The sequence below is a fragment of the Ischnura elegans genome, chromosome 10 (assembly GCF_921293095.1).
Source record: "Ischnura elegans chromosome 10, ioIscEleg1.1, whole genome shotgun sequence".
Taxonomy (NCBI): domain Eukaryota; kingdom Metazoa; phylum Arthropoda; class Insecta; order Odonata; family Coenagrionidae; genus Ischnura; species Ischnura elegans.
This window is the reverse complement of record NC_060255.1, coordinates 94417455-94433839: the sequence shown is the minus strand read 5'-3', so window position 1 is coordinate 94433839 and position 16385 is coordinate 94417455. Positions and strand designations below refer to the sequence as shown.

At 37.6% G+C, this 16385-nt stretch overlaps 1 protein-coding gene across 3 annotated transcripts in view; it reads right to left on the bottom strand.

Annotated features, from left to right (window-relative positions):
* The window catches only part of LOC124167340 (hippocampus abundant transcript 1 protein), a 37260-nt gene that overhangs the window by 10859 nt on the left and 10016 nt on the right, over positions 1–16385 (bottom strand). For all 3 annotated transcript variants that reach the window (XM_046545335.1, XM_046545337.1, XM_046545336.1), the window contains exons 3-8: positions 14743–14805; positions 12064–12191; positions 11818–11932; positions 9381–9599; positions 7304–7417; positions 2458–2639 (exon numbers count right to left, since the gene is read on the bottom strand). In XM_046545335.1, coding sequence (XP_046401291.1) covers positions 2458–2639; positions 7304–7417; positions 9381–9599; positions 11818–11932; positions 12064–12191; positions 14743–14805 — 821 coding nt within the window. The remainder of the gene's footprint in view (positions 1–2457; positions 2640–7303; positions 7418–9380; positions 9600–11817; positions 11933–12063; positions 12192–14742; positions 14806–16385) is intronic.

Here is a 16385-nt window from a genome sequence, read left to right as displayed (position 1 = left end):
AAAATCAAGAATTTATCAAGAAAAACCATAAACCTAGAAGAGGACTTGAGAGAGGTCAATTGCTTTGAAAATGGAGAGCGTCAAAGCGATATTGCGCGGAAGTTTAAACTCACGATGCCTTATCCTGAATAAAGACGAAGCTAAAATATCAGTGACCTCAGCCGCACCAACTTCAACCAAGCGGTCTACACATACGGAAAGTTCATGGTGAATCAGTACAAAAAGACGAGAGTGGTAATCGCTCCGAGACATTTAGTGAAAGCTCCGGTTGGTTACAGAATTTAAACGGCAAGCAGGTATTTTCAATGCGGCGATATCAGGTGAATCTGCAAGTGTTGATAGCGCAGCCACCACAACATTTTCTGACGAACTCCAAGCTGTTATTGAAAGTGGCTCCTTTCCCCCTCAACTAGTTTTTAGTGTTGACGAGATGATATTCTTTTGGAAAAGAATGCATTCTCGTTCATTCATTTTTAGGGAAGGAAAACCTGGGTCAGGTTTCAAGGCATTTAAAGACGGTTTCACGTAGCTGCTAATGACTCGGAGGAGTTCAAATTAAAATGATTTATCATTCATAAACTCCGCTAGCTATGAAATTGCATTTAAAGTAGCATTTTCCTGTCATTTCGATGAGCGACAAAAGGGCCTGGGTGACACAATAGTTGTTTTTAGACTAGTTTGAAAAATCGACAACTGCCGGCAACGCATTACGATCCCCTGAGATAGCAGATGTTAGCCCACCCGCACGACAGGATGGAATTTCGAAAGCACGTAAGAATTTTTTTTAACGTGAATAAAAGTCTTTGAATGCGTGAGTACTATCTTTAAAGATGTTTTAAACAATAAATATTTATAGAAATAATGTTTTCTAAGGCTTTTTATGGGAAAATAGATGTTTTAGAGGAAATTCAATACCCAAGACCTATGCTACCAGGAACGCATCCCTATCTTCCCTATGTTAGAACGCTCTCGTATAACGCAAATTCGTATAGCGCAAAGACCCCAAGGAACGCATCCCTTGCGCTATATGAGACATGGGTGTACTTAAACGTTCTTTATCATTTCATCAGTTGCTGTCACATGTAGCCATTACCTAGTTGTACTCTTGATCTTAAAATCTGTCCCTTTACAAGCGTTTAATGGAGAGGGCTTGTCTTCATTAAAAACCTAGAAATAGGTAGTTTGTTTTTGGAGGAGATTAGTTTATACATTATTATACATGAAGTAGTATTAAGGTACAAGCACAATATTAATACATTCCGTGGGACAATCGTTAATTGTTATGTAACTTTCACTTAAACAAAGAGGATTTACAGAATATTAGTCAACAATCCTACATGTATATATATATATAATCATGCATTATGAATACAACGAAATCCCATTTATAACAAAATAGAACAATGGTCTCCTGAAATTCAACACAATCGTGTTTTACTTTACGTCCCTATCCATTTACAAAAATAGATTATGTAAAATGTTACATACTAAATTGCATTATAGCATATATAAGAATGATGATTAAATGATTGTCTTAGTACTGATTCTATGATATTCCTGACAGGTCTAATGTACCCACTGTTTATCTGTTTTCATAACATTACTGTACATTAAATGAGTTTACAGGGTTCCCACTCCAACTAAGTTATAAAATTCACGGTTTTTTCCAGGTTTTCACGGTCTAAATTGCGTCAAATTCACAGTTTATTGATAAGCCATTTTAGGAAGAAACATTGATCACATAAAAATCACTGGCCGCATGTCAACTAAAAATATAGCAAACGCGATAAACGCCGGGAATGCAAACGCAGAAATTAAAGTGCTCTTATGACGTCGCCTATCGTTAGCAAAATTTAGGGCTGGCTAAATGTTGTGAGCGGGGAAATGGAGGGTGACAGGGAAGTGAAGAGGTGTCTGATTTCTCACCGGGGTTAATGATCACTTTGGTTATCGGTCTTCCAATCACAGGCTAAAAGTCAATGTGTCGTCATGGCACTCATACTAATAATTGCGCTTCGAATATACGTGTGCAGATAAATGCCTGGACAGTGTCTGCGAGTGACTGACCTTGAAATATGACCGACAAATCGATTTTTCTTTAGATCCACCAATCGTAGATCTGCCATCAAGTTTGAGAGGTTTTTAAGGTTTTACGACGAATTTTCACGGCTATTTCCAGGTTTTTTCACGGTAGACGAAATTCGCGGCTTATTCTCGGTTTTAAGGTTTTCACGGTTGAATGGGAACCCTGGTTCACTTATACTAACAACGTTTTTATTTTATGTAAATGACGATTCCTATATCACACCACCAGAAGAACAATAAATATAATAACAATTATTATTATTATAAATCACCACCCATATGCATGCAAATGGCACTATTCCAATGTTAAATTACTTGATCCAGACAGAAAAAAAAACAATGAAAGTTATTCACAAGAACCAATGTGCTCACCATGTTTGTGATCCGAATCCATACCACGTCAACTGCAGCATCTCAAACAGGAGTCCGAGCAGAATGGTGTGCTTGGACCCGAGGGATCGCATGAGGAAACCTAGCACCACTTGGGCACCAACTGACAGCATACCCACCACGGCTATGTACACGGCAACCATGACCACACTGAAGCCCATCACCTGATAATACATCACCAGCATCATCTAAGTCAAATTCGGCACCATATACACACCTATACACACAGTTTATTAACCAATGAAGGTACACCATCAGAAAACTAGAGGTCAACATCAAGGACCAATACAATATGGTATTTGGAGGAGGCGACCAACAGCTGGGGTCTTTTGTACTAATAGGGAAGGGTGGGGAAACAAGAGTGGAGAGAAATTAGGTGTCGGTGTTATACCCTTTTTCCGAACTGAGGGCGGGTGACCTTGAGCTTGATCGAAACCCACCCACTCTTCTAGCCAATCAGAAAAGAGTGACAGGAGAAAGTGTGTACGAGGCCGCGGTCACTCTCTGACTTCCATGTAGTGCAGATCGCTCTCCAGTTCACAGCGTTGCCAAACTGAATCTGTGGAGATCGCACAACGTTCGTTCCACTGCCCCCGAAAGTAGAGTTATTTCCAAGGGCTGGCAATGCTGGTTGGCCGGATGGAGGGGAAAAGGGAGGGGGACGGTGAGGTGGAAGGGCTTCTGATTGGCTAACAGCTCTCTAACGTCCGCCCGCTGTCAGTTCGGAAAAAGGGTGGAGCCTGCTCTAAAGGAAAGGAGCCGAGGGGTCCACGGCTAAAAGTCCCAGCCAACAGACAAAGAGCTGTACTCTGAGTGGGCCCCAGAAAATATCCCAGTAGGGATTGGGCAGTCTCTGAAATACCTCTGCCATCACCTGGATTTGAACCTGGTCAAACAGGGTGGGAAGCAAGTACTCCAGCCACCACCCTTTTCCCTTCCCTAGACCAATATGAAATTCAATTCTGATAAATTAAGACAGACACATCAATGAAATAGAATATCCCAGCAAATATTTGCTCTTTACAATTACACAAAAACCTTCTGCAGTTCAAGAATATATCAACTTAATTTCTTTCTCTTGGACTTTCGACCACGTGAGTTATAGTGTATGTCGACATTTCAAGGTATGGATTGTTCCAAATCTTCAGGGCTAAAATATACTCACCCTAAAAATCCAAAACGATCCCGAATTCCAAACACTGCCGGCAATAGAACAACTCACCCAGTACGATGACAAAGGGAAATATATCCAGTTAATATTCTGATAAAGTATCATACCTTATGATAGCCTTCATCATAACTTATGATAGCCAAGAACCAGGATACCACTATCTAACATTTAAATGAAAACCATAACCTCCAAAGAAAAAATAATCCTAAGCCATTAGTTAGGTCATACTTAAATATATACTTACAATTTGGTACATATACATACATACAATTTCATCCAATTAAGATCCATTCTGTATGCACACGATTAGTGTTTGTAACCAATCACCAGATTTTGCATGAAATTACTTATTTCATGCAAAAATGTTAATGTAGCTTCATCTCTTACCATACAGTCAAACAAAACCATCAAAAAAATTCCTGACTATTTTAGGAATTAATCGTAACTCCAAGAAATATGAGGTTAAATGATAGCCTGACAAATACTTATCATCATTTAAATGATGCAAAACATAAGAAGAACAAGGGTCGATAAACATTGCCTCTAATATAGGTAATATTAAACTATGGGTCAGGTGATCAAGACGTTTACACCCGTACCTTAACATGACTGACAATTTCTGCAATTAAGAGTCAAGTTTTTCCTGGAGAACAATAATAAAGGATTCTTCTGAGGCCCCACACCAGGCCATTGGTTTCATTTCCGCTGATGTTTAGGAAGACTTGCTTCCCAGTTTTGAAATGGGAATTTTCATGCTAAAATGAAAACCAGGTCAATTTCAAATTTTGAAGCAAGACATTTTCCAAAACATTGGTGGAAATGAAGCCAACAATCTGGTGTAGAGTTCACTAAATTTCCAAGTCCAACAGAACCGATAAATTGAGAGAGATATTTTACCGAATGATTAGCTACGGGATTTTGATTTTTTCCCCAAACAATTAAGGACTTACCGTATATCTCCGAATATAGTCCCCCCCCCCCAATTTTGAGACCTCAGTTTTGGGAAAATTTTTAAAATGTAAAGGAAGGCAATTTTTCTGTGGTTAGCAAGTTAAGATTCTAGATTCGATAAAAACTATTATTTTCTGTGAAGATTAAGAACAAATCTGTTCACATATTTTCCATCACAACAAAATAACTACACCTAAAACATGTTGTGATCCATTGCATGTATCAGTAATTTATAGTTCCTTAACCAGATGTAATGAAGAAATGAGAAATTTTTTTAAGTATCCAAGGCTATTGTATTTTTTAAACCTTCACAAATTATTAATATTTTTGATTTCCAAATGACTACAGACAATGTCAATATATAAGCTTTAACTTAAAGCCCATAAACAGTATTGCATTTGGCCCTGAAACTTCCTTAGATCCAGTGTAACACACCCATCAAGTCATCACAAATCCAAGTGACCTGAAGAATTTAGGAAATCTAAAAATTGTGTTAAATAAATTATAAATATTATAAAAATATTGCTATCAAATGCCTGCTAAGCAAAACAATTAAACTACAGGACTTACAAATATCAAAGTAATAAAATTAAGAAATAAACTTTTTCCAACAAACATTAAAACTGAAAAAAAATTATATCAATTTTCAATGCCTCGTCGCGAATCATTGCATAAGTTACACAAAGAGCTTCTGCTCTGCATTTGCGCACAAATTCGACGATATTTTCCTCTAATTCTTTGAATCTGCCGCATCGAGACCCCCGAAATGACTTCCGCGATGTATTAGCGCTGTAAATACTATGATTTACGGCGTATTCTGCAACGGCTATTTTTAAATTGGCATCGAAACTCCGTCTTTGAAGGCCTCTAATCTGCGGCAGGATTGATCCTCATCTTTCTACTTGATCCATCACCTCACTGTTGAACGTAAAATTATTTTTAATAAAGAAAATATCGCGGAAATAATTGCGAAACGTTATGCGACGTAATTTATCGATCCTATTTACCCTGACGAATTGAAGATATTCCTCAATAAATTGATTACACTTTCGATGCTGAGTCGCTGTATTTCGATCAAATGCAGTAATGCCGGCGCTTCTGGTTTAAAGTCGTCGATTATTGCGCCTTTTCAGAAACAAATGCATCACCTATTGCGCATTCTTGTTCTGTGAAGGCGGTAAAGGCAGTGGTTGTAAACACGAACCGCACGGACGTATAGTAGCTACGGACGCAATGAAATGCTAAATCGTCACGAAAGGTTCACTTTATCTGTTTATTTTTCGCAATTATTTAAATCGTGTAGTTATTAAATGAGCGACGGGTACATATACTATTGATTCAATTCTAGTGTTCGATTAATGTAATGATAGTGTGTGTTTAGTTTTCATTTTAATTATTTACTGTTTTGCGTCATTAAGTGATCAGTGTGGATTGAATTATTCTAACAATACTTTTCCAAGAAAAATTAGCGGCTACCCGATGGATTCCGTGAAAACGCATATTCGATATGCTATTTGAATCGGAATAATCGTATCTGTACAACATTTGTGGTAAAAATTGTCTTAATTTCCGGTAAAACGTGGCAGTATTTACTAATATCTCCGATTATAATCCTCATAAATATACTCAAATAGAAAGACTACGAGAACATTAGCCATTATGCCGTTATTTATTACTTTATGGTCACCTTTAGTATGCTAAATTGGATTACACTCGATTATAGTCCCCCCCCCTTACTTTTCCGCGGCCATTTTTGGAAAAAAAGGGGGGACTATATTCGGAGATATACGGTACATAAATGCTAGGCTGAATTTTGTTGAGGAATTTCCTTTTTATTTGTTCATGGCTGATGTCCTAGCAACCCCCACCTAACGCCTGTTGAAGTAGCGCACAGGATGGTATCTACATAAATTCTTCAAACACAAAATATGCCCATTCATCATGCCATGGATATGCTTTACAAACAGACCTCCAGAATACATTTCTATCATAAAACGAGATGCTACATTAGGTATTTGTAACATTTTTGGGTTTCCCAACACTTTAAAGACCCTTAAAATGCATCTACCCAAGATAACTCGCTTGAATTTAGACAATTAATTGCAAGGAAATTTTACAAAAATGTCTTCCATCTGTTGTGGTTTTTGTGATGTCACATTGCGTATTGCTCCACCAACAACACTTGGACATATGATCTTGAGTCAAAGCAACAATGAGTGCCATGGCAGCACTAATGTCAATTTATAATTTATCATTTTCCCCCAGAGAGCAAGATGCATCTCCTTAATTTGAGCAATATAAACTGCCGCGTAGCTTCAAAATATTAACTATTCATCCAATAATGGATTTTCCATGCATTAGAACTCCTCAACTTTCATAGAACTGAATTTTTCCTACACCTCAGAAGTTTAATCTAAAGAAGTTTGACTGTAAAAGATAACAGTGACCCCATGGAATCATTTCTCAAATTGTGGTGCTGGACTGTAGGATTTAGACATGAAATTAAATACCGAGTATTTAATTTCATGTCTAGCATTAGTACAATAACCATATTTTTCATAAACTCAAATATTACCACACATCCTTTATTTACCCATGTTTTCACTTAACTAACGTCACTCTAAAAGCAGAAACAAAACCAACAACAAATCCGGTTTCTCTCACTGAAAGAAATCGAAGTAAAAAAATATATATGTATGTACTTACCAGCTTCAAATACACAAAGATGCATGAATATTGACCAGCTTCAGGTAAGTACGACAGAAATACTGTCATGCACAACATCAGGATGGTGTGATCTTTCCCAACTTTCCGTAAGGCCTAAGAAAAATTAAACATTCCTATTAGTGCCATGGAATGAACAAGAACAAAATATCACAATTTTAAAATCTATCCTTATCACGAGAAAACTATAGCAATAATAATAACAATGTACCCAAGTTTGGGAAATTTATGGTGTACGAAATTGGTAATATCAGCATTGAGAAAATTTAGAATAATGATTGATAGTTCAACTGAATTTTTGAGTCAGGCAAACCTCCACGACTGATATTTTGCCAAAAATTTAATATTTCTAAATTTTACATTAACCAAGTGACTTTATGAGATTTGATGCTGAGACCATGCTTCATGCTGTTCATAAATAAACCCTCAATTTTTAAAATGAATTTCAAAATAAAATGCAGCAATTATCCTGTCAAATTACTTATACTTTCCGGCAATGCAACTATTTATTCGTGATTTTTTTTCACTCTTTGGCAGTATAGTGGAGAAAATCAATTCAAGCTCTCAATCAATATCTGTGGAAAAAATAAACTCTAAGCATCACCATGATACAGCCAAAATCAATTTATTAACCTGGAAGCCAGAGTGGTTGATGCCATTTTATAAGTTTTATTGCACTATCTTAAATACTACGAGATGCAATCAATAATCAATTTTTGACTGACTTTTCCATTTCTTTACTGACGTTTCCATCTTTTCCTTTTCTTCCACCTTTTTTACTTTTTAAGGACCTCTAAAATTACTGACATTTCCAGGTTTTTAAGACATGTACCAACCCTGAGAAGAGATTTCATTAGAACTGATGATTTATAAATGTTTTTTTTTGTTTAATCAATTAGTTATGTGACACCACATGGAGAGAGTGATTCGTAGACAGCATCCAATGCACTAAAAGACTACGAAGTTCAGTTAAATTCCGAGACACTGATATTGGACACACTGTCATAAGAGAGAATGGCCAAATGGGGAAGATTTTTTTGTTGTAAAATTCTTTCCCTTCCAACCATTGAATTTCTTTTTATGAACTGCAATTTCAGGTCTAAAAGACCCTATTCCCAGATTTCCACGAATTCAATAGCCCCTATGAACACCCTATCCACAGCTGTCAAAGAAAACACTCGAGGCTAGCAAGCAAATAAAAAAACCCAAACACCCAAGGCTCTGATTTCGTGTTCGAAGCCAACTGGATTAAGGAGGTGGCCGACCATGGCCATTTGGCCAACCATAACATTTAAAAAAAAAACATTGGCTGACAGCAGGTGTAAGGGCCTACGAAGAGGTTTACCATAGAGCAAATGCTATTTTGCCCATGGCCTGTCTTGGAAGCCATACAGCCGGCCATCTCAATTTGCTAGAATTTCGTTTCTGAGGAAATCCGAGATGTTATGAAAAAATTAAAGTAGGGAATATTCGGGACATATTTCATCCCCATCTCTTGTACACTCTTACTGAGGCATCCAAAGAAGTTTATTTTCACAACCTTTTATACTCGGTTCATTTTATCTCCGTGGGTGAACTGGTGTGGCCAAAGCAAGTGGAGATGAGGGGAGGGTAAGTATCTCAGCATGTGACTTTCCCTTGGCCAATCAGCAAACAGTAAGCGTGGCCTCAGTCATTTGCTCTCAGACCTCCGCCGAGTGAGCATCGTGAATCTGCTCGTGGAGCAGTTGCCAAACCTCACGTGCCTCATTGTCACGGTAGCTGACAATGTCATGGGCTCCTGTGAAAGGGTAAACCCCAATGCCTTCCAAATGAGTAGTTATATTGTCTCGGAGCCGGGGCCAAAATACCTGTGGCCACCCATGACTCTCACGTTTTCAGTGACGAAGTAGGGTGGCTATGTACATTTGGCAAGATTATGTTCGCTCCTCCTCTTTCTCTCGGTACTACCCCTCCCCTATCTATCAGCGAAGCCATCCGAGTGTGTCCGGGCTCTCACGAAAGCTCACCCGCAGACATAAAGTGAATAGACTCTAGCATGTCTCTGATAGACACTTACCGCAAATGGGTCTGCTTGCTCCCAGGATATAGGGGCACCCCAGGACGAAGGACGTACTTTCTCAGGCAGAGATTCGGGGACTGCAACCAGAATAAAGAACACATCCAGGAGAGCTATTGCGGTGGCCAGGGCCACGACTAGAGATTCAGAGTAGGTGTCTAGCATATATGCCCCCAGAGCTGGGGATATTACTAAACTAGCTGCAAAGGTGGCCGAAACCTGAAAAAAAATATTAAGTCTCAAATTACAAAACAACCCTTTCTCCACCAAACCACAGACATACCAAACCACAGACATACCAAACCACAGACATACCAAACCAATCTGACCTGATCTTTCGGTTGCTTTTTAAAATTTTTAAATTCTGCCAATATAGTTTCCACTCAAAAATGTCATCAATTACGTAACTATACACCTTAATAGATGAATATTGACACATTTTTTTTAAATAGCAAAATTTACATGTGCTGATGCTCTTAAAGCAGATTCCTCCTCAAGATCGGATTAACATTGTAAAGTGAGGGTCAACTACATTAAAAAGGACGAGCTGAACTACTTTAGTAGAGCACTAGTAATATTTACTGACAGAGGGGGAAAGTAAAACCAGTAAAACAAAACAAATAGATAGTCAATACAAGATAAGTTTTCCAAGCAGTTTACATACATAACTGAGCACCCAAAATCCAGAATTCCCTAATCCAATATTTCCAAGATGTGCTTTGCGAGAAACATAACTTTTGCCGATAATGGTATTCGTCTTTACCTTCTGAAACTGTTCCCCACACTTAATAAAAATCTCCCCATTTTATATGCCAACAGTAGGAGACACAGTCATTCTTATAATACTTTGTTGCCAAGTAAAAAATGCTGTATGCACTAACAATGGGATGCTGACACGACCTACCCAGGCAGTCCAAAACAGAAGTAAGACTGACATGAGTAACACATGACTTTTAAACCTTTTCCCTTTAACTAAAGACGAAAATACACATGTGGACGCTTCTTGACCCAAGAGATGAAAGCAGCATATTTTCGTTGAATTTTTTCTTACTCAAATGAACGCATGCCGAATATATACCTTTCATGGCTCTTCCCCTTTCATAACGGTCGGCGGAGTAAGAAGTCTTTGTTTCGGGACCCAACACTGCAGGGTTTAGGCTTTACCCTCGCAATCCGGGAGCAGGTACCCAGACTCCTCGTCTTATATTACTGATCTTAGCAGTAAGGGACCGTATACAATTGTTTATCGAGTCAGGATTCTAAATAAATATATCTTCTTTTCTCATTAAATATAAACTAAGAATTGAATTTTTTGTCTTTTAAGCAGCGTTTACAATTTTAAATGAAATTCTACGATAAATATTAACTTATGTCTCGAGCTCTGTATAAACATCAACATGGAAATTGTTGCTGCATTAAATGCGTTAATATTGACCTTCGAACTTCGTTTAAAATTTGACAATGCTCATAAAAAAATGAGGAATTCAATTCAAAGTCTGCAATTTACGTGCAAGCAACAATTATCCAAGTGCCAAATATAAGCAATCCATATGTTGACCGCGAACCAATGCCGCAGGTAGGGTCATAAACCCGGAAAGGAGGGAGCACAACTACTCTCGGAGCAGGAGATAATGCGGAGTCCCCGCTGGGGGGGGGGTCGAAAAAGGTTGAAGCCGAGTGCTTGTGATTATCCTCAAGACCCTTCTTAACGAATGCCTCGCAAAGATGCTCCATACCAGGGGAAAGATGAGTCTCTTGCGGCTCAGTACAGCAGTCATGCCAATACGAAAACTCCACAGTCTTGAAAGGGTTAAAATATGTTCCAATCATTGAGTTTTATAAAAAATTAAGATAGGCTTGTAAAAAAGTTCTGTAAAATATAGATCTCAACTAAACAATTAAAGATGCACATAGACAAAGCATACTGCATCCTCTGCCAAGACCCGACTGTAATATTGTGGACATGGGCCTTAGAAGATAGATGTGTTTTATTAAAATTTCATCTCGTTTTGCATAAAAAAGTAATTAAATTAAGAAAGAAGAACTTTGTACTTTCACATTAATATTTATTCACGACCATGGTTTCAACGCTAGACGTCATCATCACCTGATGATGACGTCTAACGTTGAAACCATGGTCGTGAATAAATATTAATGTGAAAGTACAAAGTTCTTCTTTCTTAATTTAATTATGAATCGCTTTCACCAAGTTACGCCTCAAACAATTAATAAAAAAGTAATTTAAAATATCAAACAATGTGCATAAATAATAATATATTGTTTGATTCGCGTAAGTTATAAAAATTATACAAAATAAAAGTGAAATTTAGGATAATCCGTGCTTACATCTCTCCTTATCATTAGCCGGGATTATCAAGAGTCTACTGTATAATGTAACAGTTAACTACTAGATATTTAAAACTTGATTTTAACTTACCAGTCCATACGCAAGGCTCCTCTCGTGCTCCTCAGTTACATCTGCCACATAGGCAAACACAACAGAGAAAGTTACCGCAAACACACCAGATAGAGATATCATAGCAAAGAACCACCTGGAAGAGAAAACCGCCATTATGATCCATCCATCATAAATATCTACAACATTCACTATTTTAAAACTTAAATTCAAATCCAAGAAAAATTAATCAAATAAAAATGTAGAAATTGGAAGCTAAACCATTACCATGTGTTGATCGTCATTAATGGAATCGGAGCACAGGTGAAGAAGACTGTGATGAGAAGAAAGAACTTGCGGCCCCAAACATCTGAAAGTGCACCTATCAACGGTGCACTCAGGAACGATAGGAAACCCTAACAGAAAGAGGAAATTGAGTAAAGGTTTGGGCTGCAAAACATAATAACAGGATATTTACACACAATTCACTCTCGTTCAAACAAAATTAATTTGCACATCAATTAACTACTACCACTAAAAAGTTAGAGGAAAACCAATGCAATGTTAGTGTAGCATCCAGCAGCCATTGCTGCTCGTGAGCCTGCACGTAGGCATACTAGTCCAAAGTGCAAGTCTACGAGATGACCCGCACGTGATCGGCGGATGTCGATCCAGGGGTAGATAAGAAGGTCTTTTGGGCCTTCTCTTGGGAAGATTAAAAAGGTATGCCTAGCTTGGCTCGGGGCTGAGTTGTGGCGTGGCGACTCACTGGGCTGGTCACACAGCCAAGAGGCTGGGGGCATATTTGTTCATTCTTAAAGGGAATAAAGTCACTGCTTTTTTTATTCCGAGTGACTCCTTTTATTCCCAGCACCAGATCCTTCCATTCAAGAGACTCGTGTAGAATAAGTACTTTCGTACACGCGCGGAGGTGATCGAATGCACGCAGATACGACTTAGTATAATTTATTTGCTCGGTATAGACTGTACAAAGAAACAAGCGCTCAGATGTAGCACTGACGGGCGTAACAGGCGGTGTCAATGACTGGGCCAGACTGGTTACACAACTCCTTCACGAGCAACTCCCTGGGAACATGCTCGTATCCGTTCACCGGTGTTTTTTCCGGGGAGTTCCTTGAATGGCCGCAGAGGGCGCACCATGCGCCGTTGTGAGACGGAACACTACTATTGTGCCGTGCAATGCAAGACCGCCGCACTCGTACTGTCGCTATTATCTCGTTCGAAGACGAGCAGGATACGACATTAGTAAGTAGCCAGTAAGAAAATTAAAACAATTTGCACATTCTGTGAGCCAACACCCTAAAATCCCAACCCTCTAACTTAAATATTACAGTAAGTGTTACCCTCCCTTGCCCAAGGTATACATCTTCCATTGCCATTATTAATCATAAAACTTGTGAATTAGACATATTTTTGCATAATACAATAATGAGTAAAAAAACTGATTCAGAGCACATACAAATTATTACATGTGTTTTCATGTAATTTTTTGGTCGGAAGAAATAATGAATTTTTCAGAAATATTTGGAACACGAAAGTGCTAGTTCCTTACCTTACCTTACCTTAGTGCTACCTTAATTTTTCCATGACTGACTATTACCTGATAATTATTTCTTAGATTCTAAAACATATTTTTTGCACTAATTTGCATCTTGTGGGTCACATTAGCAACTCCCAGCAGGCACTTCTCTTTCCCAGGTCATGAGCAAACCACTATTTTACATTGCTTGGTCTTGTTGATTTGGACTCTAATTTAAAATATAAGCTTAAGGACCATTGAAACTGAGCAGCAAAGAACCAAACCAACTCAACCCATTTTCAAAGACACTATCTAGCATTCGTACATCATTGGCCTCATATTAAACAGACTATCTTCTCATGAAAACAAAGTACATATATCATATCCATAAAAATTAGAAAAACTGTGAAAAATGTTCCCTTCCTTCCCCAGAGGTAATGCTATTGTTTGTAATGATAATTTGGAGATATGAAGGTGGATTCCAATGCAGTTCTCATAAAAACTCTCCAAGGCCATTTCATCTCAAATAGGCACATAGTGCAAAATCATGTCAGGTGACCGTCACCGATTTCTTTGAAATTTATACATGTGAAAGCAGTATCCTTATGATGAATAATGATGACTTTATCTCCGCTCAGAACTGAACCGTTATAAAGTTACCATCCTTTGAACATTGCAGAGTCAAGAGTAAAAAATGAAAAATCACATAAATGCTGATTACTAAAGAACCATGGCTTGTAAAGCAGTGGTTATTGTTTCATTTTGAAGAAAATTCATTTATGCACATTCTGGCATAACTTGCAAGTCATTTGAAGAAATAATAAACAAATAGGACTTGTTTAAACAATAAAAATTAGTCATTATTTAACAATTTATTACTAAAATAGGCCACCTTTTATTTTCTTTAAAATTTCTCAGTGGGTAGTTTAAATGTTCTGCTTTCAATTAAAAAAATAAAAAAGGTAGTATTTTTATACTTTTTGTTTTAAGGTATGTCAAAGTTACGCATGTTTTCGAGTGTTTTACACAAGATTGCATACCTTCAACGGGAAAAAATGAAGTTTCATTCTACTTAGCATTCATAACAGTGAAAAGTTCATATCTGAATGATTGGTTACATCTATTGACTGAAAGCAAGTTCAATCTTGTTTACTTCCATGGTATCCAATGTGTGCAAACACCCACTGCTACTGGCTGGAAACGGTGAATGAGTGGCAATTTGCACAGAGTATTTTTCATTTTTTTATGGACATTCAAAATCTGACTATGAGTAAAATCTAAGCTGTTGAATCTATCTGAACTTAGGAACAGTAACCAGCAACATGAGATACCTATATATGCATGAAAATAATTCAGGATATATTTTCCAAAAATATCTATACATAACATCACCTCTTTCATATTAAAACAAAAAACGCATCACTTACTTTGATGCCCATGATTAGTCCATTCATCAGGAATGTATGGTCAGGAAATGTTTCATTGAGAACCTGAAAAAAATAAAATTATTTATGATAAATTAGCAATACTAAAACTGGATACTTCAGATTACACAAATCCATAAAATCTCACTGCATGTGAATACATAAAACACTACGGAGCCTGACATGGATAAAACCCTGTGTTTAGTAAATAAAGCTTATCATGGTACCTCCAACAAAACCAACTTTTAATAAAACCTTAAACAGGGTTCCCACACTAACTTAATTATAAAATTCATGGTTTTTTTCCAGGTTTTCATGGTCTAAATTGCGTCAAATTTACGGTCTGTTGATAAGCCATTTTAGGCAGAAATATTGATGATGTAACAATCACCACCCGCACGATAAACTAAAAATTTATCAAGTGCGACAGGTGCCGTAAATTCAAACGTAGCAATGAAAGTGCTATTTCTCATGACATCACCCATCGATATCAAAATTTAGGCGAAGCTTAAGGTTGTGAGTAGCAAAATGGAGGGAGCACTGAGGTAGGCAAGTAAAGAAGTGTCTGATTTTTTGCCAGGGTTAATGAACACTTTGTTTGCCTTCTTCCAATCAAATGCTCAAGATCAATGTGTCGTCATAGCGTAAGGCACCAATAATTTCACTTCAAATATACATGCGGAGATAAATGTGTCTCTATGTGGCTCGGCCTTGAAACATGAATGATATATCTTTTTTTTTCTTTTGATCTGTCAATTGTAGTTCTTTTTCTATAAGTTTGAGAGATTTTTAAGGTTTTATGATGAAATTCACGGCTATTTCCAGGTTTTTTCATGGTAGACGAAATTCACGGTTTTAAGGTTTTCACGGTTGAGTGGGAACCCTGTAAAATATCGATAACAACTACAGAAAGTCCACTACTTTTTACAGAAGCACTTCCATATTTTACCCCACAGTTTTCTCCATGACTGCCAGAGTATTGCTCCCTAAAGGTTTCCAATACATCCCAAAAGTGCACCTAAATAAATTTGGGTACATGGGAGCGGTTATCAACACAATAAGGTAGTTTCCTTCATCAAAGAAAACGAAAGGCATTGATTGTGGTTCGTTACCCACCATTAGTGTATTCATAATATACAAATTATTTGGTTTTAAAAATACCGGTTTAGACGAATGGCAAGGGTCAATTTTAACCTCATTTGAAAAAGGCCAGATTGGCGCCCATGTGATGCAACTCCACGTGACGGCACGGGGATTTAGATTCTATACGAGTAGATAGGAGTTTTACATCGTCTGAGATTATCAATGCATGCATGAGACACAGAGCTCAGGGAAAAATGTCTTAACCCCTCAACGCCATCATGCGTACCCAGTATGCGCCCTTTAAATGTTGTATGCCACCATCATGCGTACCCAGTACGCTTCCTGACCTATGGTATATAATATTTTTTTCTCCGCCAGATTTTGTATTTTAAATTAAAACTAATTGCTCTACCTTTTGAAGAAATGTTTTTCCTCTCCAATAAAATATTCATAGCAACTTTATGCCTTCAGGATTTTTTTTTTAATGTTTCGATGAAATTCCGTTTTAAACTAGCGCGCTGACGAATTCGGTCCAAAAACTCAACGCCTTCCTTTAACTGTAC